Raw genomic sequence first — 24,442 nt, 5'->3', positions numbered from 1 at the left:
TCATATCAACAAAACATTTCCAAGATATCTTACAATGAATTGAACATTGGAGTATACCTTGTTCTGATGAGGTCATACATCAAACCTCATTACAGAGTTGCATTCTGGTCACTCGATACACACAGAGAACACAGCTACTATTGTAGATCGGTTACATGTGATATTAGGATTACAGTAAGAACTGAGAATATGTGTTATTTCAACAAATCCAGTTTTCGTGATTACACATATCCTCAGTTATTACAGTATTCCTTATAGCACATGCTGCAGATTTTTCAGCACAATCCAGTATTTACTGTGATCGGGGCGGACTGGGTCTTAAAACCGGCCTGGCATTTTTCTTCTAGACCGGCCCATTATTCATTGATATGTTACTTACTAGTGGTCGCCGTCCTGGGTGAGGGGTCTAATTAGAAGGGGTGTCCCCCTCCCCATTGTAATTTTTTGAAGTTAATGAATGCCTATAGGCATTCCTTAACTTCAAAAACATCTATTGGTGCAAAATGGTGCTTTATTTATCAGTTTTGAGGTAAAAATAATCCTTAAAAAAAGACCCAAAATTAATTTCCAGAAGCAACATTTGATTAAACTGAGGAAAGTTAAAAACGTAAACAAAAATAGGCAAAAATATATGTTTTAGACTACATTTTAATTAGTTTTCAAGCATTTTGTGACAACATGCTTAAGTAGGAGCCAACGCAGTTCGCTGCTTCTGGCAGCCACACCATCAATGGTATTTTTATTTTTTAGTGTCAAGTTTGGCCATGATCCTTTTTTTCTACACACATTAACATGAACGCCTCAAGATGGTCTTGTGTCATTGTACTCCTTCAAACGGTGTTTTAGTCTCTTCAAGGCAGCGAAAGCACGTTCACATGCCACTTGTGACACAGGTAGCGTTACCAGCAGCTTTTAAGCAAGCCCAATGCTCTCGTAAATATCAGTGAAAAAGTTCAACTTGAGGAGCACCTTGTAGCAGCAGAGGTCGAGGACAGTCTTTACATGACTGATTTCCACAGTTAAAATATATATTTCTACACAGCCCGTCTGTTTTCTTTTAACCACTGTGAAAATGGGCTGTAAATTTTACCAGGCTCCTCAGCCCACCGGCCCATCGGGCTACCGGTCCACCGGGCATAGCCCAAATGTCCGTTTGGCTAGTCCGCCACTGACTGTGGTACAAAACTTTTAGATTTGCATGGGGTGCTGTAATCTCTATGTGAAACGGCTGTTCTGGTTTCAAGATACTACAAGGCCGCTCTGCATGTTATGTACTCACGAACGCAACCCTTTGAATTTCCAAATTGATAACAAATTGTTATCATTGTCTATTCAAATTATTTTAACTCTCTTTTGTTTTAAACAGGAAACAACTGTGTTATGTCTATGTCGTTAGTACGGAAACATCATTCCCTTTCACCTAAGTTACAATTACGTGTAGAATTTTACTGTATTTTCAAGGTAAGCAATCATTATTTCCTTGTTATATGTTATACATTTAAACACAGAGTTTAGCTATATTTATATATATACACGTTAAGTGCTGAAAACCGTAGATATTAATCGAAACCACATACGAGCTTTCTGTGAAATAGCCAATTATGTGATAATGATTAATGAAATGGAAGCGAAACTTTTCAGATGCCAACTGTTATTAAGACATAAAAATCAATATGTCCAAAAAGATATCCCTTCCCACTCAACTAGAGCTATTAAATGTGCTACCTTCATCTAATCACAGTTATGATAGAGTCCTAAAATATAGGCACGATACTTTGTGTATGCATCTGGCAACTAAAAAGATCAGTTCATTTGACCTGAGAATGCTTTTTTCTTCTTCTTAATAAAATGAATTCGCCATGGGAAAAAAATATTTCTACGAAAGGTTGACATTTTATGAAATCCAGATTACGGAGAGCTTTAACAGTATAGGTTAACATCCGAATTGTATCATATTTGAAGAATACATAAACAAAGAAATTATAATATACAGGGGCGAATCCAAGATTTTGCCAAGGAAGGGGTTTGATCAGGCGCGTATCCAGGATTTTCTAAAGTTGGTGGCGAGAATTACTATCTAAGCTGAGCGCCACTATCGGTTGGCGCGGAGCGTACAAGAATTTCCCCCTTCCCCCCCCCCCCCCCCGATCACCGGAAATGGCACTTCCAGAGCATGAGAATGACTAACCCGATGTACACTTTGGCCTGAGAACCAAGTATTCCCCAATAGTTTTGTATCCATAAACTTTTTGAAGATAGCCACCCATCCCACATCATCTTCAACCTCATCGCATCTCGCGTGGATCATTGCTTTTGTAGGTGATTCTACGACGCGGCTTACAATACCTGTCAGTTCCACCTTTCAAGGATTTAAGCCGGGCACCATTATTTGTTCAGAATATTAAAATTTACATTTCTCGTTAAATTTACTTCAAAACCTACCCATAAAGTTGCACAATCATATGTGGACAACCGATCAATGACGTAACAAGAATCAGATGATGAGGGGAGAAGAAACTTTAATTCCAACTAATTTATTCCAAATAAATTGATTCCAACTAAGTGTAGATGTGTCTGGAGGGATTCACGACTTTGTTGGGGGGGGGGGGGAGTAATAAAACAGTGGTGTTCAGGAGTGCAGGAGTAGGCAGTGTAACTGAGGTTACAGTCATAAGACTTCCAAGTAGTCTATATTCCTGGCCCAAGGAACATAGCTGATTTTCTTTCAAGGTTAATTTCCAAAACTTGAGCAAAATCTAGTAGTCAAAACATAGGGGAAGAACATATTCGGTTTATTGCTAGTCATGCAACTCCAGTGGCGATACCGATCCAACAGGTAGAAAAATAATCTTCAGTGGATCCAGAAATATCATTGCTAAGAAAATGTGTCATAAATGAAAACTGGACTGACATTCCGGAAGGGTACAAAAGTGTGAGGTTCGAATTGGCAGTGTTGGGACAACTAGTTTTAAGGGGCACCCGCATTGTCATTCCACAAGCTCTTCGTGCTCAAGTGATAAATTTAGCACACGAAGACCATCAATGCATAGTTAAAAGCGAGCAAAGGTTGCGTACAAAGGTATGGTGGCCTGGAGCCGACAAGGACATAGAACGAAAATGTAAATCATGTCACGGCTGTCAGGTGGTTGGTAAGGCAAATTTCCCTGAACCAATAAAGTCGACACCATTACCGACAGAACTTTGGCAACTTTTGGCAACTGATATTCTTGGCCCACTACCCGGTGGATCATATTTGTTAATAACAGTTGATTACTACAGTAGATTTTTGAAGTAGACATCCTGAAATCCATAACTACTGAAAAGGTTATTGAATGTTTGGAACGCATATTTTGTAGATTTGGCCTACCAGAGAGTCTCAAAACTGACAATGCTTCTAATTTCACTTCAATTGAATTTGAAAACTTCTTGAGCACCTCAGGAATTGAACATAGGGGAGTACACCGTTATGGCTTCATGCCAACGGGGAAGTTGAAATGCAAAAAAAAAAAAAAACGATTTTAAAAGTACTCAAAATCGCACAGATCCAACCGTCTGACTGAAAGATAAAGTTAAATAACTTTCCCTGCAGAGAGTCTTTTCAAAAGGTCACTCAGGACAAAATTATCTGATGTGACATTTTCCAAAAGTTAGGAAGAAAACATTAAAGACAGGGATACTGAAATGAAACAAAAAGCAAAGGACTATGCTGATGTAAAACGACATGCTCAAACTAGTGACATACAAATAGGCGACCACGTACTTGTAAAACAAAAGGAGCAAAACAAGTTAACTGCACCATTTTGTGAAATACCGTTTGAAGTGATTGACAGATTTAATAGTCAAGTAACTGTTGAATCCCCAGAAGGAGTTCAATACAAAAGGAATTCCGCTCACCTCAAAAAGTATGAAACTGATGAAACTCATTCGGATAGGAGTGCAACTCCACTACAAACTGGGAGTACACAGACCCGCCTTTGTTACCGAGTTGAAACCATAGACTAGGTAAATAGACTAGGTATTTCACACGTTTTAAGTTTAAGTCTTAAAGGGGTGAGTAATGTAATGTATTGATATTGCGATCATAATGTAATTCACGTAAAAGTAAAGATCGACCGCTTTCAGATCAGCAATAAACATGGCGACCTCCGAAAAGATCTGACTCTGTTTATATCTACGTAAATAAGACATATACGGAAACATCAAACGTTACAGGCAGTAGAAAACATAATAGAGTATAACTTTGCAGACAGTTTGACTTCAAAGCAGGACCCAACCATTTGTAGGCCGGGAACTATTTTGCGAAAAGACAGGCCAGCTTATAACACTTACCAGCAGAAATGACACCTCCTAGCCGTGTAGATAAGTCGGATTTCCGTGTACACTCTCAGCAAACTTGAAATGACGTTGGTAACTATATAAAGCGAAGCGCCATCATCAGTTGTCGCGGAGCGCAGGAAACTTTACGAAATGGCAACCCAATAGCAGCCAAAATGGCAGCATCAGTGCCTCTACAGAGACCCCAACAGTCATAATTGCAAGAATACTGGGCAACAGAACCCCTTATGATATTTAAGTGGAGTTTTCGTGTTCACTCTCAGCAAAATTGAAATGACTCGAATGGTAACATTTGCAAGTTTGTTAATGCTTGGGCGATTAGTGACGGCCGTCCCAGAGGAAAGGTCTAGGGGGAAGGTGTGTCCCTGTCCTGTGTCAAATCACTCAAATAACAATGTTAAACTCGATTCAGTGTAGATCTATAAGGGCTTTCTTTGGATCCTGCGAAATAGGAGGGCATTGCGTACAAAAGAGGCTTTTTATTAATTCAGAAAAATCAAGAGGGATTAACCCCCCCCCCCCTGGATCCGCCCATGATAAAGGAAAGTAGAAGCTTTCGGAGAACATCTGACATGATCACAGCGCAGTGTACCCAATAAGGAGTAACGAGTAGATTTTACAGCTAGGTCAACCTTCGAATTGTACCACATTTGAGCTTGAAGGATACATGAACAAGGATATTATAATTTAGGATAGTATAGTTTCGAAGAACATATAACATGGTCACAACACAGTGTGTACGTTAGTGTAACAAGTGAGGAAGGTTTTAGCCAATCAAACTTGGTTACATGTTTAACTTGATGGCAACCTGATTTGCATTTCATTATTCTGTGTATTACATATTAAATACAACTTAATTAAATGAAGGCTAAACTACGTAATCAAAAGTCCGCGTCATAGAGAAATGCGAAAAAAAACTTAAGCTTGAACATGATAAATAATAATACTGACGATTTAATATCCACAGAATTATACCAACATGGTTTTGCAGTTTAATTGTCTAGTCTTTAAAATGATAGTTATTATATATGTTTTCATGCTTTGCATAATGAAAGACACGTACGTACTCTGCTTACCTATCACATACTTCATCACACATTTTGCCTACATCAAAGACACGCCCTATGTCCATCACTTGACGAGTGTTTGTCGTTGAAATTGCTGATGAGTTATTCCACCAACGCTGTATGATTATATATAAAGTCAGTACAAACACAGACCAAGTTAAAACCACCGTAGCTCGGATAAAAACTCTCGGCATATTTAATGCAGTTTAGTAATGATTCAAAGAACTGATGTACCATCCGCGACGTCACATGTAGTAATAACACTTTCAAATTGGCAATTTACGTTTTCAACATACGGACTAACAATATCAATAGCCTAGGAGAAAGTGACAAGGTGATTCAGTATAAATATGCATGCATGTTATTTTTATATAGTAATATGTTACCAGCAAAACGGAGGCAAGTGTTATTGTCTGGAAAGCTCTTAAGTTATTCTTTGTTCTCAAAATCGTACAAGAATTATCGAGACGCTTATTTGAATATAATCCTATCTATTTAGATATAAACCGAAGACGACGCTATTATTCTTAACACAAATCAAAACTTAGGTAAACAATTACTGACTGTGATGATTCTAAGACGCAATTTTAACGCACCAGGCTAGCTGTGTCTCATATGAAAGTTTGTTTTTAAACATAGTCTATGTTGGCACATTATAGAACGCAATAAAGATAGGTAAATATGTTACCACTGAAGTTTTCATTATCATTATTTAGCAGAAATAATTAATTTAATTTACTTTTTCTCTGTTGTATTGAGGTGGTTTAGCCTGCATAAGTTGTGCCCGAATCTGTCCACACCAATTACAAATATTGTAAGTACACAAGGCATGCAGTAAAATGCATCACAGCCAAATCAATAGTTAAGTCGAAGGCTGATACCCAATACTATAATGTGATCTATTTGAAAGGATGCACAAGTGGTATTGGCCACCCACCAAAGTCCGAATCGATGCACTCCCTACCAAGGCCTTGCCGTCACTGTTGGTTGACTCCTTGGGCTTGGACATGCTAGTTAACAATTAAACAGTTTTCAGTGCCATATTTTCAATGTTGAGCAAGTGTTAATGACATCAGATTTGGAGTAGCAAATAAAATATTCTCAGGCAAATTGATAATTGACAAACATATGCCCTAGGGTTTTTGTAGTGGATGACACATGTGGGGGTTAGAGCTTAATAATACAAGTCCTTTATAATCGTAGGTATTGACTTCATATGGTCACCATTGTAATGTTTTCAGTGAAACAACCTTCATTCACTCCTTTAAATAACAGGTATTCCCTATACTTCCCTTCCTCAGCAACCGCAAGCCACTTAAAAATAAAGATCTAGCTAAGTGGCTGTGGATTAGGGTTTTAGGGCTTTCCTTGCTGTTCTAAAAATGGTAGCCTAAATTTTCGTGTTACTAGTTACTACTGCTACTTACGTGTAATGTATTGTAATGGTGATACTTGAGTGATAGTGATAGGCTCTAAAGTCTAAGTACTACTGCAAATAGTGGTAGTTCTACCAGGGAGTTGTCATCACACCTCCCTGGTCTATACTTTGATCTTTGATCACCTTCGCTTGAAAAGAAATCACCAAACCTACTGTGAAAGTCAATATTGAGAGTGACTTAAAATATGATATAGATAGTCCAACCATTCTGATGCAGTTTGTTTCATTTCAATGCACAATGAAAGTGCATTTATGCTTGGTATGTTAAGGATCATGCATGTACCTCTAACAGTACAGTTAACAATTGAAATGGAAATAACTGTCTGAAAATTGCCCTTTAGTCATTGTTGTCTAATCATTCCCAGTAGCTGGAGTACTACTCAGTCTAGCACACATACACTAGGACTATCATGGCCTGCACTGACAATCCGATGTTCAAAGATATTCACAAATCTTTGAAGGACAAAGGGCATTGTAGTCAAGCCTTAGTCGTCTTGTGGAGCCAGATTCACAGATAACACATTTTACCCAAAGGTTTGCAGGTTAAAGAAAGCAAACGTGAAAGCGTGAAAATTAAAGATAAAATAAAAAGTATATATAATAGACAGAAGGAAACAACTTTGGCTCATATTCAGCTATTTTGTGGTACTATAAGATTTCAAGGCAAGAAGTCTGTTTAAATTAAACATTTTATGTTGATGCAATCCTCTGTTTCATGTAATTTTTAAAGTGAACTGTCACAAATTGGTATTGTCTTATATGCATAATAGACCCATCTGTTAATGGTTCATCCACCTGTCCTTTGTATTTTGAATATATTTGTTAACTCACAATTGAAATATTATGTAACATCTTGCCATTCCAAACGCTTTGCATTCAATCCTCTTGGATTACATCACACAAAGTAAAACCTTTTGTGTACGTTAATAAAATGTGACAATTCAAATAGCATGTAGTATGTCTTCATTTGTCTTTATTTTTCTTTATTTGCAACCAGACGGAACAAGATGAAAACGTTAGTTAATTCACTTTGCAGTACATTTCCCTATCATTGTCTTCTTTTTACATTAGACTGGAGAGGAATGTTTTTTCAAAGTTTTAAATACTTCTTCTAATTTGGAACAAGTACTTTCAACTTCATTGTTTGTTTTCCATGATTGAACCCTATACTTTAGAAGAGGGGCTGGAAAATTGTCCAATTTACATTACATTTTACCTAAGGCGAGGTGTTATGTATAACCCGTCCTTCTCTGTGGATGACCTGTCCATTGAGGTCAAGGTTGTAGCAGTCCTTGATATATCACGTTTACCATCTATAAACTAAATGAACCTACTCCAAAAACATCTTTCTCGTAATTGCTGACCTTACACCTCATTCACCCCTGGTATGCAGTGAACCAATGCAATTGTCTTGCAAAAAGGGGGAGGGAAGATTCCTGCCCACTCATTAACAGTGTTAGATATTTCATTTACCAATGTTACCCAACTCCAAAACACGTTTCCCGTTCTCTTCAATCTCTACACTTACCCGTTCTCCATCTCCGTGAATACGAACCCAATGCACAATCAAATTGAACTAACCCACCCCCCCCCCTCCATATTATTTGCATAGTTTTGTTACTTTAAGTCACAACTGAAATAGACCTTGAAAACATTGATGCCACGTCTGATGACACTAAATAAAACTAAAGGTTAAAATATACTCCACTTTTGTGGACAGTGAATCCTTTTTCGTTGTTTTTATACAACGAGGAAGAGGGGTGTTCGCCCTACCTTTTTTTTTCTCTACGTGACCAGCATATTGTCGTGAAAGTTAGTATTCCTAAACATTCAATAACAAGTTTGCCTATTTATAATGTTTCACCACTCAAAATCATTTTCCTAATTGTGTCCATCCTCCTACATCCCTGGCATGCACTGAAGCAATCCAAAATCATATTGGGTGATGCCTCCTTTATCAATTGCATAATTTTGCTTCTTTTACACCAGATATAGACTTTCAAAACAGTGCTCAATCTGATAACACTAAATATATGTAGAGGATAATATACACCTCATTTTTTTTGTTGGGGGGGGGGAGCTGTGAATCATTTCCATTTGTTTAATGCAACTGGGGGGGGGGGGATTTGCTGCCCTTCCTTTCCTCTATTGGTGATCTGCACATTATCTTCAAAGATGGCATTACAAGATATCTCACAAATAACTTTGCCATATATGATGATACGCCACTCCAAAACATGTTACCCTTGGGAGCTTCTTCCCTTAAATTGCATAATTTTGTTTCTATCACACCAGATGAAGACCAGTCTCGAACATTAATGCCATATCTGGAAACGCTTAATATATGGAGAGGTTAACATACACCGCATTGGGTTGGGGCCGTAAATTATATCTCTTTGTGTTTTCATGCTGTTGAGAGGAGGGGGTGTGCACTTTTTTATTTATATGTAGACTTAACATTACATCAGCGTTACTATTATTCAATATTTCACTAAAATAACTTTATTCTTGGATATTCTTGGATATTTCTTAATATTCTTGGATATTTCACTACAAAACTGTGCCTATAATACTATAAACTGTGCCATATATAATGTTACACAACTCCGACTCATTTTTCCCTGTGTGTCTAGCCCCACCTTTACCTCCCTTCCTCCAATCCTTGCATGTAGTGAAGCAATGCAAAATAACATCGAAAGCTGCCACCTTCATCTATTGCATTTCTTACCTTTACAGAAAATATATATCTTTGAAACATTAATGCCATAACTGATAACACTATATCTATCTATGAAGAGGTTAACATACAGCCCATTTGCAAGCACTATGAATAATTTACCTTTGCTTTTGCATGCAGCTAATGGACGGAGTGTCCTGCCATACTTTATGTCTATGAGTTACCTGTACATTGCATCAAAGTTAGTATTCTAGCAAATTTCGCTACAAAAGCTTTGCTTATATACTGTTTCAACACTCCACTACATTTTGTGCTCAGTCCCGACCCCTATATACAAAGAGATAGAGAGAGTCCAAAAGTCCAAATTTAATCATCTCCTCTACCACTTGTGCATTGGTTAAGCTGTAGCCTCAAATCATGGCAGTACACTAGGAAGTTCTAAGATGGAAAACTGGGTCAGCTCCAACTTATACAGCTTATCTCACATTAAAGTAGCCCGGTGCTGAAAACAATAACCTTCTCACTAACTCAAGTTCATAACTGGAATGCACATTTTCAATATCTTTGCCCTGAGTGAACAGAAAAATGGGGTTAAAATTCAATGTTGATACTAGTTGAGACTAGTGGAACACTAGTAGTTGTAACTCGGAGATCACTAGTCTCAACTAGTATCAACATATATTCCGCTCTGTCCACTGGCCATAGAGCACTCTGCGCCAAGATAGACGCCAACCAACCAGCTATATATATATATATATATATATATATATATATATATATATATATATATATGTTGATACTAGATGAGACTAGTGGAACACTAGTAGATGGAGGGGTAGAATTCAACGCAGGCCCCTCCATAACAAGAAGCCTACTGGAAAAGGCCTTAACCATGGCTAAGGATCACACCCACATCTCCAACCAAGACGTACAAATCATAATGCACTCCAGGAAGTCACTCCTTTTCGACAACGGCACACCCTGGATGAAGAAAGGACACAACGACCTCTTTGATGTCACAATGGGCAGCTACGATGGGGCCGAGGTATGCGAGCTTGTAGGACTCTACATCCTAAACACACTAACAAGAGAATATGGGAAGGAATACATCGGGCTATACAGGGACGACGGCCTAGCAGCCTTCAAAAACACCAACGGAAGTAAAGCAGACCGGATAAGAAAACACATGATCAGCTTATTCAAAGAACTGGGGCTCAACATCACCATCGATTGCAACCTGAAGATCACCAACTTCCTCGACGTAACATTCAACCTCAACACTGGAAAACACTACCCTTACAGGAAGCCCAACGACCACCCAGTGTACATCCACAGGAATTCCAACCACCCACCAAACATCATCAGGTCCCTGCCAGCCTCAATCAGCAGACGTATCTCCGCCATCTCCCACGACGAGGTGATCTTTAAGAAAGGCGCACCAGCCTACGAGGAAGCACTCAAGTCAAGTAATTACACCGAGGGTCTCTCATACATCGCCCACCAACCTACCAAGAACAACCGAAACAGAAAGCGCAACATCATCTGGTTCAACCCACCTTTTAGCAGCAACGTAGCCACGAACATTGGAGGCACATTCCTGAAACTTATCAACAAACACTTCCCGAAGACATCGAAACTATACAAGATTTTCAACAGAAACACCGTGAAAGTCAGATACAGTTGCACACCGAAAGAAAAGGAAGCCTGCAACTGCCGAAAAAAAGGACACATGCCCACTAAATGGAAACTGCCAGGCATCTAACATTATATACAAGGCCGAAGTGAAAACCATCGACAACTGCAAGACATACATCGGCCTAACAGAACCCCCCTTCAAGCTCAGATACGGTAACCACAAGATGTCGCTCAACCACGAAAAACACCAAAACGCAACGGAACTCTCGAAGCACATCTGGCAGCTGAAACAGAACAACCAGCCATTCACTATCAATTGGTCGATCGCCAGCAGAGCCAAAGCCTACAGCAACGAGTCGAAGCGGTGCAACCTCTGTCTCACTGAAAAACTCATCATCAGCAACACAGACAAACGGACCCTCCTGAACAAACGCCCAGAGCTCATATCGAAGTGTCGCCACGAAAACAAGTTCTACATAAACAACTCCAGTCCAACCACCAAACACCGTCAAGAGAACCACACACAACTAAGGAGCGAGCACCGAAGGAAGGCAAAAAACCCCAACAACAGATCGGACGCAAAAAAGAATACACCAACAGCTGAACACCGAAGAAAGTCTTACAAACCCACAAACAGAACGGACGCGAAAGAGAATACTCCGGCAGAACAATACACCAACAACCGCATAATCCCCGGTAATCCCGACGAGGACCCTATATATTCATGGAGCATAACTTGAAGCTACAAGAGCGGTGAGGTGGCAGAACGGGAGAGTGCACGTCTGCAGTACCTGAGGTCCCTGGTTCAAACCTCGGTGTCGACACTGACACCAATTTTCACCCCGCTCCTTTCTCGTGGTAGGAAAGTGGCTACACGTGGAAAGCGGTACTCACGTCCTTCGGAGGGGACGTTAAATTGCGGTCCCGGGAGCAGGACTACACACCCCTGCCTCGTTACTTCAGGGCACTATTCGAAAAGAGAAGGCGAGTTTCGCCGGTGTCCTTCCACGCACAAAAACTTGGAACCTCAATAATTTCCGACTAAGGATTTCCTTAGTCTGCTGAAGCACCTTCGGGTGGAAGCGTAATACGAGGTGTATCATATCATATCATATCTTGAAGCTACCAGTTGTCTGAAGATCGCTATAAAGCGTGAAACTCCGAGTTACAACTACTAGTGTTCCACTAGTCTCATCTAGTATCAACATATATTCCGCTCTGTCCAATGGACATAGAGCACTCTGCGCCAAGATAGACGCCAACCTACTCTAACCTACTCTATATATATATATATATATATATATATATATATATATATAGCTAGGCATAACAGTTTATTTCTTTTGAAGCCTCTCACATCTATACTACAAATATCCACTGGGAAAACAAAATAAGCAAAACAAAAGAATACATATCTTGTTATTACAACAGAACAAGTGACATTTTTGAAGGAAGATAATGAAGCAGTGATATTTACTACACAGAAGCGACCACTAATTTGGGAGAATCCCACAAAGAGTTATGGATTTCAACTTAGGTGGTTTCCAACTTATATTTTAACTAAAATTTTGAATCTTACCAAATGAGAAGGTAAAAACCGTAGATTGCTCTTGGATAAAGAAAAAATCCACCTTACTATGATCCGGCCGTGTATCGATCCCCCAAACCACCAAATTGCGAAGTCTCATTGCATCAAATGCCACAACCCTTTAACCTCTTAAAACATAATAATAATAATAATCTTCAAAGTTTACATACAAACCCGCTGTTCGCACATCCTGTGATACGATTGTCATTAATAACTGCACGTGGTTACGGACTTTTGGCCCAAAAAATCGATATTGGACACATTATCACATTTTTAAATTCTGTGAATCACGACAGGGACAAAATATGTATAGCGATTATTACTACCACATGTTTTCGTTCTTCCCGATTAAGCTTTTAATTTCAGGAGGTTTCGGACACACCAAACATGAATTGCTCCATCACAAACCAAAAAAAGGATTACTCACATGTGAACGAAAAAGTAGTTTATATATGATTGGGCGTTCTGTTTGCTAATACAACATCCTATATAGTGTATCTCTAATTAAAATCCAACCCATACCTAGTTTCAAAGCGTATACCTATCCAGCTCCTTGGACCCCTCCTCTGGTTCCTATGCCTACGCTAAATTTGAAGAACAAATTTATGGTAAACGAGGAATTATTTTCAAAACAAGTCTGGTTAGTTAATTGATTTGTATTTGCACTTGTATTGTATTCTTGTGTTTCAGTGTTTTATTCATTTTTGTTATCTACTCTTACCGCTCCTTTCACCATGTCTCACCAATTTCTTTTGTTTCAGAAGCTCAGAAAATTGATGCAGAAATCCCAGCGCTATTCTTTCCACCTTCGTAACTACAGGTTCAGCTCTATCTCCCGCATTATTCCCTCAGGTCTACAGGTTACACACCAACCAGCACTAGGAGAACTCCCTCCAGGACTCCAGAGAGAGTGCAACCGAGTCTTACACAGCACCTCCATCCGTCTCATAAACATCCTCACCAAACACTGCCAATCGTCCTTAGATAGCCTCAACGATGATATCCTGAGGCTGAAGCTTGAATTACAGTCATGCTGCACCGTTGACGAATGGACTCAGTACACTAACAAAATTAACTTGTGTTTGTCTCAGCAGAACATTGAACTCACAGAAAGAAGAAATAAGAAAATGACTGACCTTCAGAAAAGACGCAAACGTACCGCTTGCAACCGTTTTAGAAGGACCCAGACTCCACCTGAGTCTGAACAACCACCCTCAACGTCATTTGTTAACTTATCTTCTCCTACTCTCACCAGTGCAGACCTTGGGCTTCTCTCCAAAAGACTCAACTTCTGTCCTACTCCTTCATCATTTGACCAAGCGGAACTAAGCCAAGATCATACTCATTTCTTTCGCAGAATTCGCCTTCGTGAGTTTTTCCTAGATGATCCTCCAACTGAACGGGAACCTTTCTGCAAGAAAAGTTATTGGATGCCTCCTAAGAACAGAGTCCCTGTTTTAGAAGCCTACACACAGGTCGTCAGCTCTGAGACTAACCAGTCAAACTCTCCTCTCCGCAGAACACACGACAACCTTCCTAGAGATGAGCGTACAGCACTCCCCTCACTGATGTCTCGCAGTGACATTACCATTAAGTCAGCCGACAAAGGTTCTGCAGTTGTCATCTAGGATCAACAGGATTACATCAAGGAAGCCATGCGTCATCTCTCCAACAGTGATATTTACACTCTTCTTGATTCTGATCCCACAGTTATTTTCTCCCAGCAGATAAAACAGACCATCACTGATATGTACCAGCCGAACCAGATCTCTAAGAAGGCTGTTTCTTTCCTCTCTCCCACAGAATGTAAGGCAGCCAGGTTTTATATCCTGCCCAAAATTCACAAGCCCGGTAACCCTGGTAAGCCTATTATCTCAGGCAATGGGTCCCTCACCGAGAAGATATCCTTGTTTGTGGACCACTTCATCAAACCTCTTGTTCCTCAGATTAATTCTTATATCCATAACACTCCAGATTTCCTCAGAAAACTTGAAGATATCAAGAACCAAATCCCCAGTACAGCCATCATTGGTACTTTCGACGTCACCTCTCTTTACACCAACATCCCTCATGCTGAAGGTATCGCAGCCACGGGTGCAGCCCTGTCTAAGAAGGTCCACCCTTGTCCACCCATCTCTGACATCAAAGTTCTCATGCAACAGGTTTTCACCAAACACAACTTCACGTTCATGGACAAGCATTACCTTCAAAGACACGGGACTGCCTGGGAACCAGGATGGCTCCTTCCTATGCATGCCTGTTTATGTCTAGCCTTGAAGAACGCATGCTCAGTACAGCTCCCTGCCGTCCCATTATCTAGTGGCGCTACATTGGTGACATCTTCTTCGTTTGGACCAGTGATGAGGATAGCCTACACACCTTCATCAATCACATCAATTCTTTCCACAGCACCATCAAATTCACCTCTGATTACTCTCACCAACAGGTTAACTTTCTCGATGTGACTGTTCGCAAGGAACACGGTTCTCTCTCTACAGACATATACACTAAGCCCACAGACACACACCAGTATCTCCATTCTTCAAGCTGCTATCCCCGTCACTGCAAATCTGGAGTTGCATACAGTCAAGCACTTCGTCTTTGTCGCATTTGCTCTAACAACTCCTCTTTCATTCGCCATACAGATGCTTTGGAAAAACACCTTACTGCCAGGGGCCATAGTGCCAGAAGGGTGCGTGAAGCCATTCAGAGAGCCCGCTCCCTTTCGAGATCATCTACTTTGGCAGTGAAGGACAAAAAGGGACGAGATTGCGACCACAAGCTGCCCCTGGTTGTTACTTTCCACCCAAATCTTCCTCCTCTTCAGAAAATCACCTCTAACAACCACAACATTCTCCTCACTTCAGATAGACTACAACGAGCCGTCCCTGAAAACCCATCATCGCCTACAGACGACCACGCAACCTACGAGACCTTCTTGTGCGTGCTGCTGTTCCACTTCTAATTTCTAACCCTACACCCATTCAGCACGTTACTTTCAAATGTGATCGTACTTCGAGATGCATCGTCTGCAGCCACCACATTGTTGAATCCAATTCCATCACCAGCCACAGCATGCAACTCACACACAAGACTAAGGGTCACATCACTTGCACTATCACCAATGTCATCTATCTGATCTCTTGTAGAGTTTGCGGCATCCAGTATGTTGGCGAAACCAAAACCACCCTCAAGAAGCGATTTTATGGTCACAGATCCACAGTCAACACCATGAAGACTGAGACCCCAGTTGGAGAACATTTTAACCTTCCCAACCATACCATAAACGACATGTCCCTACAGGGGATTGAATCCTTAGGTAGCCGTCCTGACCTAGTACGAATCAGCAGAGAGAGGCTGTGGATGCAACGCCTTCGCACCATTCAACCTCATGGGCTGAACATTCAGGAAGGACATGATAAACTTTTCTTCTATCCCCCCTCCTTCTCCCCCTGTTCCCTCCCCCACCCCCACCCCCTTTACTCATCTTCTCACAGCTCTCTTCCCCTCCTTTTTTCTCCACTCCTTTCTGTCTTTGTCACTTTCCAGTTTATTCCCCACCCTGTTCCTTTAATCCTCTCTTTGTCCCTCCACTGTTTATCTCCTACCTCTCCTCTTCCCCTGTTGCTTTCTTCTCTCCATCCCTTGTCTACTTATAATCCCCTTTCATCTATCCCATTGTGTTCACCGTGCTCATTAACCTGTCTGTATTCTGTGCGTGTTTTTGTCCATTCTGTTATACTGTTACTTGTCATTTAGCCTCTGAAGAAGATCCTGCTAGGATCGAAACGTCAGGCCAACTTACTTTTACACATTCTATTACACAGGCTGTCTAGTGGATAAGTAGTTTACTATTAGTTTTATTTTATTTTAAGTTAATTGAGAGAAGAAATGACAAGTTTGGTTAACTTATTTTTCATTTTGGTTCTCAAGTAAGCGTTGTTGAAGATGTTGTGACTATTTCAGGGAAGGCGATACTTAGGGAATTGCATTTCCGTCCGCTTTGATGAGAATGACATAGTCATAGCTCTGTAGCCCATTGGGATGTCACATAATATTTGTAGAGGTATAGACTATACCAATGCTAGATGTAAAACAACAGTTCACCAGAGTATATTGTTTGTTCAGTCCAGTACTCCCAGCTTATCTTGAAAGCATGTTAACAAAAAGCTATCATTGCCTGCGAATGGATAATAACTGATTATAAACAATCATACATTTTCTATCAAATCTAAAAGTAACACGCGATCCTTTTGGACAAATACATTACGACCTATAGTTCAACTGATTTGTTATCTTTCGATCGATTTGGTTGACACAATCTCTTTAAAACTGCAAAGTCCATAAGACAAGGCCTTTTTAAGAAGCGGGAAGATGAGGTGTGAAATGTGAAATTAATAGATTTTGCTCTCAATAAATAGCTAGTGCACGATTCCCAGAGCGTGAATTCCTACTTCGTGATGTTTCATTCCAAACTTCATCTCTCGTGGAGTCCTATGTACAATGAAAGTAGGTAATTAACAACGGAAAGATTCAAAATTATCACTTTCAGAGAGAGAAGTTACCAGGTGATGACTTTATTTAGGTTTCATGTATTTCATCACAAGCATCTCATCACATCTGTCTTCTTCTTGCCTAGAGGCAAATAAGGTCAAATTCTGGAGAAGTCGTTTGTCTCACATTCTTTCTAAAGCATAAGGGTGGCAAAACTCCTTATAAAGTCCAATGTCAATCCGTTCGAGTGATCTCATGTAGGAATGAACAAAAACAGGAAATCTTTTTCGATGTGTTATCAAGATCTGGTTTACTTTTGTTTCTTTTTCTTTTTGGCTTGGATGTCAGAGTACATAAGTGGATATACATGTGGTACGAAAAAATGGGTCTATCGAGGCAACTGTAGACCATTGACTACATATTAGTTCGTCCATTGGTGTTAACTCAGGCTGGTATATCATAACAAGTGGTCCTAAGGTCATTCGCGTACTTAATATTTCCTGTGTTTATATTCTAGTATTGCAAAGGGAACTATTCATTTCCATTTATGACCCTGTAGGAAATGATCAGATGAATGAACATTTTACAAACCCCCTATCTATAGCTATAGCTATTGTTGCATGTACAAAAAAGACACATGTCTCTCTTGGCTACAAAAATGGTCAAAATATAAGACCATTTGTCACCAATAAAGAGGCATAACACAAGTCTGCATTCTTGATCAATCAAATTATTGAATAACTAGGGTGTTTACGCGTGGGACAATCTGATTCCAATGACAATTATCTACGACATGCAGGTTTCTTTCCAAAAATATTAATACTCTCCGTATCAAAACTTACAGATAAAACATGAATGAACAAAGACTCCTGAATGATCTCGCGCATATAACTTGTTCAATTGCGAAGAAAAACTATGCAAGCAAATTTGTGAAAACATAACTGAATATTATTCTCGGCCACTCAGTGGTAAAACAGTTTTCAAAACGTATTACAGCAGTAAGAATTCTTCTCCGCAAGAGCTTCCTAGAAGTCAAATCTGAGACGAGGTTACGTCACTGGATGAAAAGAAGCCATTCAATAATAGCTCAAATGCATGAGCAGGTTGATGTAGACTTGGTCGTCCCAGTAGGTTGTTTGCTGAAACATCCTTTTCCGATTTCGTATAACTTTTTAACCACTTCTGGCACTCTTAAAGAATGACGCCCTTGCTAGTTGTTAAAAAGTTATACATTTTAATCTTATAAGGCAGCTTTCCAAGCTTTTCAAAACCAATGGCTTTAAACAGCCTGTATATGAACTGCGCTCTCTGATGTACCAATAGCAACTGAGGATGCTACTAATTTCATAATGCCATAGACCACCCGATACTCATAGCTAGTACAGTAAGTACTGTTCATGTTCCACAACCGTGCATACTAGTGCGCTGTGTTCGTAGCACGGTAACATGTGTTACAGGTGGCACAGTAATTACTGCAAAGTTGGTATACGTTCCCATTGAGACATCAAAAGTAGCTTATAGTCAGAGATCATTTGATTAATTAATAAAAAAAAATAATATTGAGATTAGACATACCGAAAAGATTGAATTTGTTCACCACCATCGTCAACATTATCGCAAGGGTTTGATTTAAGGTGCAGGACGATGGTCCAAAGCTTACGGTTGGCATCGTTGTAGTAGTCCGATTAACATTGGTAAACTGAATTATAAAGTTTTAACTTTTCAGGTTTGAAATTCGTGGAAGATCAGTGCCGGAATGTATGGACGGTCTTGAACATTGAAATGATTAGCCAAATCATGTGTTTAATTGTTTGGCAGTTGTATCCACAGAGTGCTTAACTTAAGCTGTAACTGCCACTTGCTGGGTATATGAACGAGTGTTATACTTAAATAAGATTATTTCAGAGTGCTCTCTGTAACTATATCGACCAAATTAGCCCGAAGCATCAAAAGTTTATTTTGATCCGATTTACAGATTGAGAAAAAATATGTTTTTGATAGCAAGCTCCCTCCTCTGGCCTATTCCTCGCTCCTAAATAAGGAAGATGAATTTTGACGTCACAGATTCCCTTCGTCCTGTTGTGAAACCTAACATTTAACATAAACACCCGGTGTAGGATATGTGATCTTTCTTGACTCTATCTGAAGTTGCTTCCTGCATATACATTTGCAGTGTGTAAGTACTGCACAGGTCTGCTAATATGTATGACTTTGCATATACAACACTCAACAACACATAGCCACATACAGACAAACAACGCTAAAGAATAAGCATACTTACTTTACGGCCAAACTGCCAGCACTCTTATAGATGCACGCAAATGTGGTATTTAAGTTCTTCTTCTGAACGTATCCGGCTATATCATGAAGTTGTTTCGAAAATGGACTCCCATGTGGCAATCATTTCGCAAACCCCAAAATTCTATCATTTAACGATCGAAGATTATCCATTAATGCGTCATAGACCGTACCGTTATCAGGAAAAATGGTATCGTTGAATATGTTAGTTGTCATCTCAACGTTGATCATCATCAGCGAAGTCTTGTTGCCTACGTCATCACTGAAGCCTACTGTTACCGCCATATTGGCCATCATGACGTAATCATGCGAGTCAATCTCCTTGCCGCATACTCTTGAGGAGTATTCCACTATTTGTGTTGTATTAATAGTAATTGCCTAGTAAAAGACTATAACTTGGCAAAGAGAAATTCTACGTTGAGACAATGAATGCAAGCCACACGCAATCTTCGTGTTCTCGGAAATTTTGGTATAGGGTCGTTAGGTTTGACACACTAAAATCATACAAACTCTTCCTGCTGAATAAGCCACAGTCCAAAAAGGTGAATGAAAATTTTCTCTTTTTTTTCTTAAAGACGTGGATAATTAGTTTAAAAGTCCACTAGTACAGGCAGGTTCAATATTATAGACGATTCGGATACCAGATGTCATTACCAAGGTTTCTGGTTTCTTAATGAATATTAGATGACAAATTATAGTTTTAATAAAGTAAATTAGTCCTATAGGTATTGCACGATCTTCAAACATGTGTTGCCGCCCATCTTTGTATCCCAATGGGAAACTATTTTCATTAGTATTTATTTACCAGATTTATATAGCGCTCTTTCATGCTTAAGCATGTTCAAGAGCGCTTTACAATGACAACAAAATGACAAAACCCATGAAATAGGAATATGAAGAATAAAATGGTTAATATAAAAATATATATCATTAGGAATCATTTAAAAAAAATAGATTTACAGTGAAATTCCTAAACAGAAAAAGTGATTTATTTCTTAAAAGTGGCTGATATTTTGGCATCGCGGATATTATTTGGCAATTCACTCTATAGCTTGCCAGCAGCAAATTTAAAGAATCTGTCGCCGTATGTAGCAGTACTTACTGTGAAGACCACTAGTGTAAGGGAATTGGCCCACTTCAATGTTCTGTTAGGCTTGTACACAGTTAGCATAGCAGTTAGGTATTGGGGTGCTTGAAAATGAATGCATTTATAAGCATGTACTAATAGTTTGAACTCGACACGACGGTGAACAGGCAGCCAGTGAAGATCTCGATAGGTGTGATGTGAGAGAAACGCAAAGTGCTGGTGATTATACGTGCCGTGCTTAAAGCATAAATGTTTAAAGTTGAATAACTTGTGATATTGGACAAAATATACAGAAACATTAATATCGTTTCACTTGTTGTGTTTTTCTTTGGCAATAATATATTGAGACTTATATTCTGCATAACCCTTACCCCAAATCCATAGATGCGCCCAGCTATAAATTAAATATCTGGGCGATACATTGACCAGATACAAAGTCCATATATAAACATTTAAAGTTTTGGCCAGATATAACATCAAGTTTGTTATTCCCAATATAAAGGCCATATGAAGTAGAAGTTTAAATTAATTATATAAAACTTTACATGACTTTTGTATGGATTCCCTTTTTATCTTCCAAACCGAACTTGATATGACATAGCGATGGGCCGATATGAATTCCATATCAGAGCCATATATGGGCCAGATTCAAACTTCGTGAATTAAAAAAAAAACATTACAGTTTTAGCCAGACATAATATGGAGTTTGTTATTGCCAATACAAGGTTATATAAAGGTCACAAAAAGTAGAAGCTATAAAACTTTATATGGTCCCCTTTTTATCTTCCATATCAAACGTGATATAATCCATATATGAGCCAGATATAAAATTCATATAGAACTATTTATAGCATTTAACGGATATACTGTTAAGTTTGTTTTAGCTCATATAAAGTTTCATAAACGTTATATGATGTAGAACCCTTATAAAAGTTATTTAAACCTTCATATGGCTTTTATATGGAGTACCTTAACATTGTCCACCTTCAATATCATGATCAAGTTGAAACTTGATATGGAATTCCCGATGCAACCACAATATACATAAAATATTACGCTTTTTATGTAGCTTATGATATCTCTTAGCATTCCTAGCCACACATATGGCATTTTAATATTATCTAGTTACATTCCATTAAACAATGTACAGAACATTACTCAAATATTTATATTTGACGGGTTTTACAGCAATTTTAGAAAACTCGATTTATATGTCTGGATGATATTTGATCATGTTATATCTGGCTTTATATGGCCATATCAAGTCTTTTGATCTGACATTTACACCTGGCTATATAAACTCTTTATTCAACCAGATGTTGCCAGACATAAAGCCATGAATGGATTTATCTGGCTTTATATGGTCATATGAAACTTAAAATGTATATCTGTAATATGTTTACATTAAGCTACTCTGAGAGTATATGGCCATATGAAACTTATTTGTATATCTGGATAACACTTTCATCAAGTTATATCTGGCCATATCAAGTTAAACATGTATACATTGGTTTGTATATATATCAAGTCTTTTTAATGTGGCATTTATATCTGGCCATATAAAATCTATATTCAGCCATGCAGATATTGCCAGATGTAAGCCATATATATATTTTGGGTAAGAGAAAGTCATCTTTATATGGCTGAACATGGCACAACTTGGTATTAATTGTACTAAGCCGTTTCATAAAATAGACACTTCACTGCCACATTCATAGATCAAGACTACAGTGGTTGAATGAAGATGAAAACAGGTTTAAATATGGGTTGGATTGATGCATATCTCGGACTCACATTATGTAATCAGATTTACTTTACTTAACTATTGTCCTTGCTGCGGGGCTGATTGTCCAAAGCGACTTCCATGCATATAAACGTAACAAGTTAAATTCCACAAAATATCAGCAAATGTATAGATATATAATCCTCATTCTCTACAAGACGCAAAACAATTATGTTTGACATAGTTGTTGTCTTTCTTCGTAAACGTACTGCTAACATGCATGATCAATAATACGTCATATTTGTATATTTAAAATGCTTTTTTAACTTAATGACAGAGCAGGTCTGTTCTGACTAGTGTCATGGAGTGTAACAAGGCTGGTGTTTAATGAAAAATGACACAAAAAGATGAATTTTTAGAAATGTCTCAAGATCACTCTTGAATTGCCATTTATAGAAAAGAGATGACTTTTGGTAATAAGTGGATGATAGACTATTAGAGGTATAACACATTAGAAGCAATGGAATTACCATTTCTTGTATTAAGAAATCACATAAGGCCATAAATCAATACACACTACCGTTAAATCTACTGGGTGATTTCATCGTCTCTGTGTAGAATGTTGCAAGGTAAGCTGACTTTTGGTGTTAACCTACTTAATTATCGATATGTCATGTAGTACAGACATAAAAATAGGCCAAACCTACAATCCATGTAGACCTCAACGTTGTCACAATTTCAACGACAAATATGTGTGCATAAGCAAGGGCGAAAACACGGTTAGCTTCTGTGGATGGCGGAAAGGGAAGTGGCATAACATACTGGCATTATAGAACATTGCAAAAACAAATCCTAGCGTACAGTACAAACATGATTACCATGTACATGAGATACAACTATGGTAGTAGAAAATGTGTCACCATTGTTTCCAAAAGTAGGACCAATTTGCATCTAAGCAGCCTACATTTACCAAACTTCAATGAAAAATAGAGATGCCAAGTCATCCATGTGAGGCTTACATTGATGATTTAGCATTCCTATCCATTCTTCCCTCCCTCAATACGAAACAATGTTGTTACATCTGTCTTCATGAGATGTTGTTGATTGTGGCTAATTGCTGATCCATTTCAATGTATCAATGCTTCAATGTATGGCGTCATATACCCTTCAACAGGGTAGAAATTGGTGCAAATAAATCTGAATTCGTATGTTCTTGTGTGTGTATAAAGAAAACATTCAAACAGATTTTAACTTACCTATCGCATATCTTATCGCACATCTTTCGTACATCAAATTCACGTTGTTTCCTTTCTTGTTTTTTTTTCGAAACTCGGAGTTCATTACCGCTTTCTTCTGCCGTTTCGATCCTTGCCGTGGTTTTCTTACATTCCTGTGTGACAAAAATGAAAACAGCACTTACCAATAAACATGTCAAAAGACCGAAATATAGTTTCGAAAGTCTGCCCATGTTGAATAATATACTGACTGTTATTAATTTACACATTCCATACTCTGGAAATACATAACGGTACACTGAGTCAGGCGAATGCCAATAATGGTATAAGCATACGGATACACATTGCGCTATTATTGCAAATGAGTATCCGTATGCCAGCGTAAAGGTCAATGAATAGGTATTTATAAGATGAAAACTACCAAACATCATATTGTTTTAAGGATGACGTCATGGTCAGTTCAAGGTCATTCTTTTGTGTTTTGACATTGACATACTTATTTCTAGTAACAATCTGAGACCTTAATTAAGGTACTGGGGGGAGTGAGTACAGCCGATGTTCATTATAGGCCTAGGCCTACCTGTATACAGTGAAGGTTTTTGACATGTATTGTAACCAGGGTCATGCTTGAGGAATAGTTAGTATATATAGCTAGGCCAGTAGTTTAATTAAGGTACTGGGGGAGTGAGTACAGCCGATGTTCATTAATTCGGTATTTTGTTTGGGTGTAGACTATTTATTGTTGCACGTCCTATAGTCTGGAAGAGGGGGATATTGATGAATGACAATAACGGCACGGATACATTGCTATTGATTGTACTTATTCGCGGAATGCTGCATAGACTGAATGACAAGAATTAATAAC

General features: G+C 38.8%; 1 protein-coding gene across 2 annotated transcripts in view; it reads right to left on the bottom strand.

The window, feature by feature from the left end:
* Positions 1 to 23,861, bottom strand: part of LOC139983339 (alpha-2,8-sialyltransferase 8B-like) — a 47,370-nt gene extending 23,509 nt beyond the window's left edge. Inside the window, exon 1 of one of the 2 annotated variants that reach the window (XM_071996861.1) lies at positions 23,599 to 23,861. In XM_071996861.1, coding sequence (XP_071852962.1) covers positions 23,599 to 23,846 — 248 coding nt within the window. In that variant the 5' untranslated portion in view covers positions 23,847 to 23,861. The remainder of the gene's footprint in view (positions 1 to 23,598) is intronic. The other variant, XM_071996857.1, reaches the window with a different exon arrangement.
* Positions 23,862 to 24,442: the final 581 nt, after the last annotated feature.

This window comes from Apostichopus japonicus, chromosome 16 (assembly GCF_037975245.1).
Source record: "Apostichopus japonicus isolate 1M-3 chromosome 16, ASM3797524v1, whole genome shotgun sequence".
NCBI lineage: Eukaryota > Metazoa > Echinodermata > Holothuroidea > Aspidochirotida > Stichopodidae > Apostichopus > Apostichopus japonicus.
This window is presented reverse-complemented; position numbering and strand designations above follow the sequence as displayed.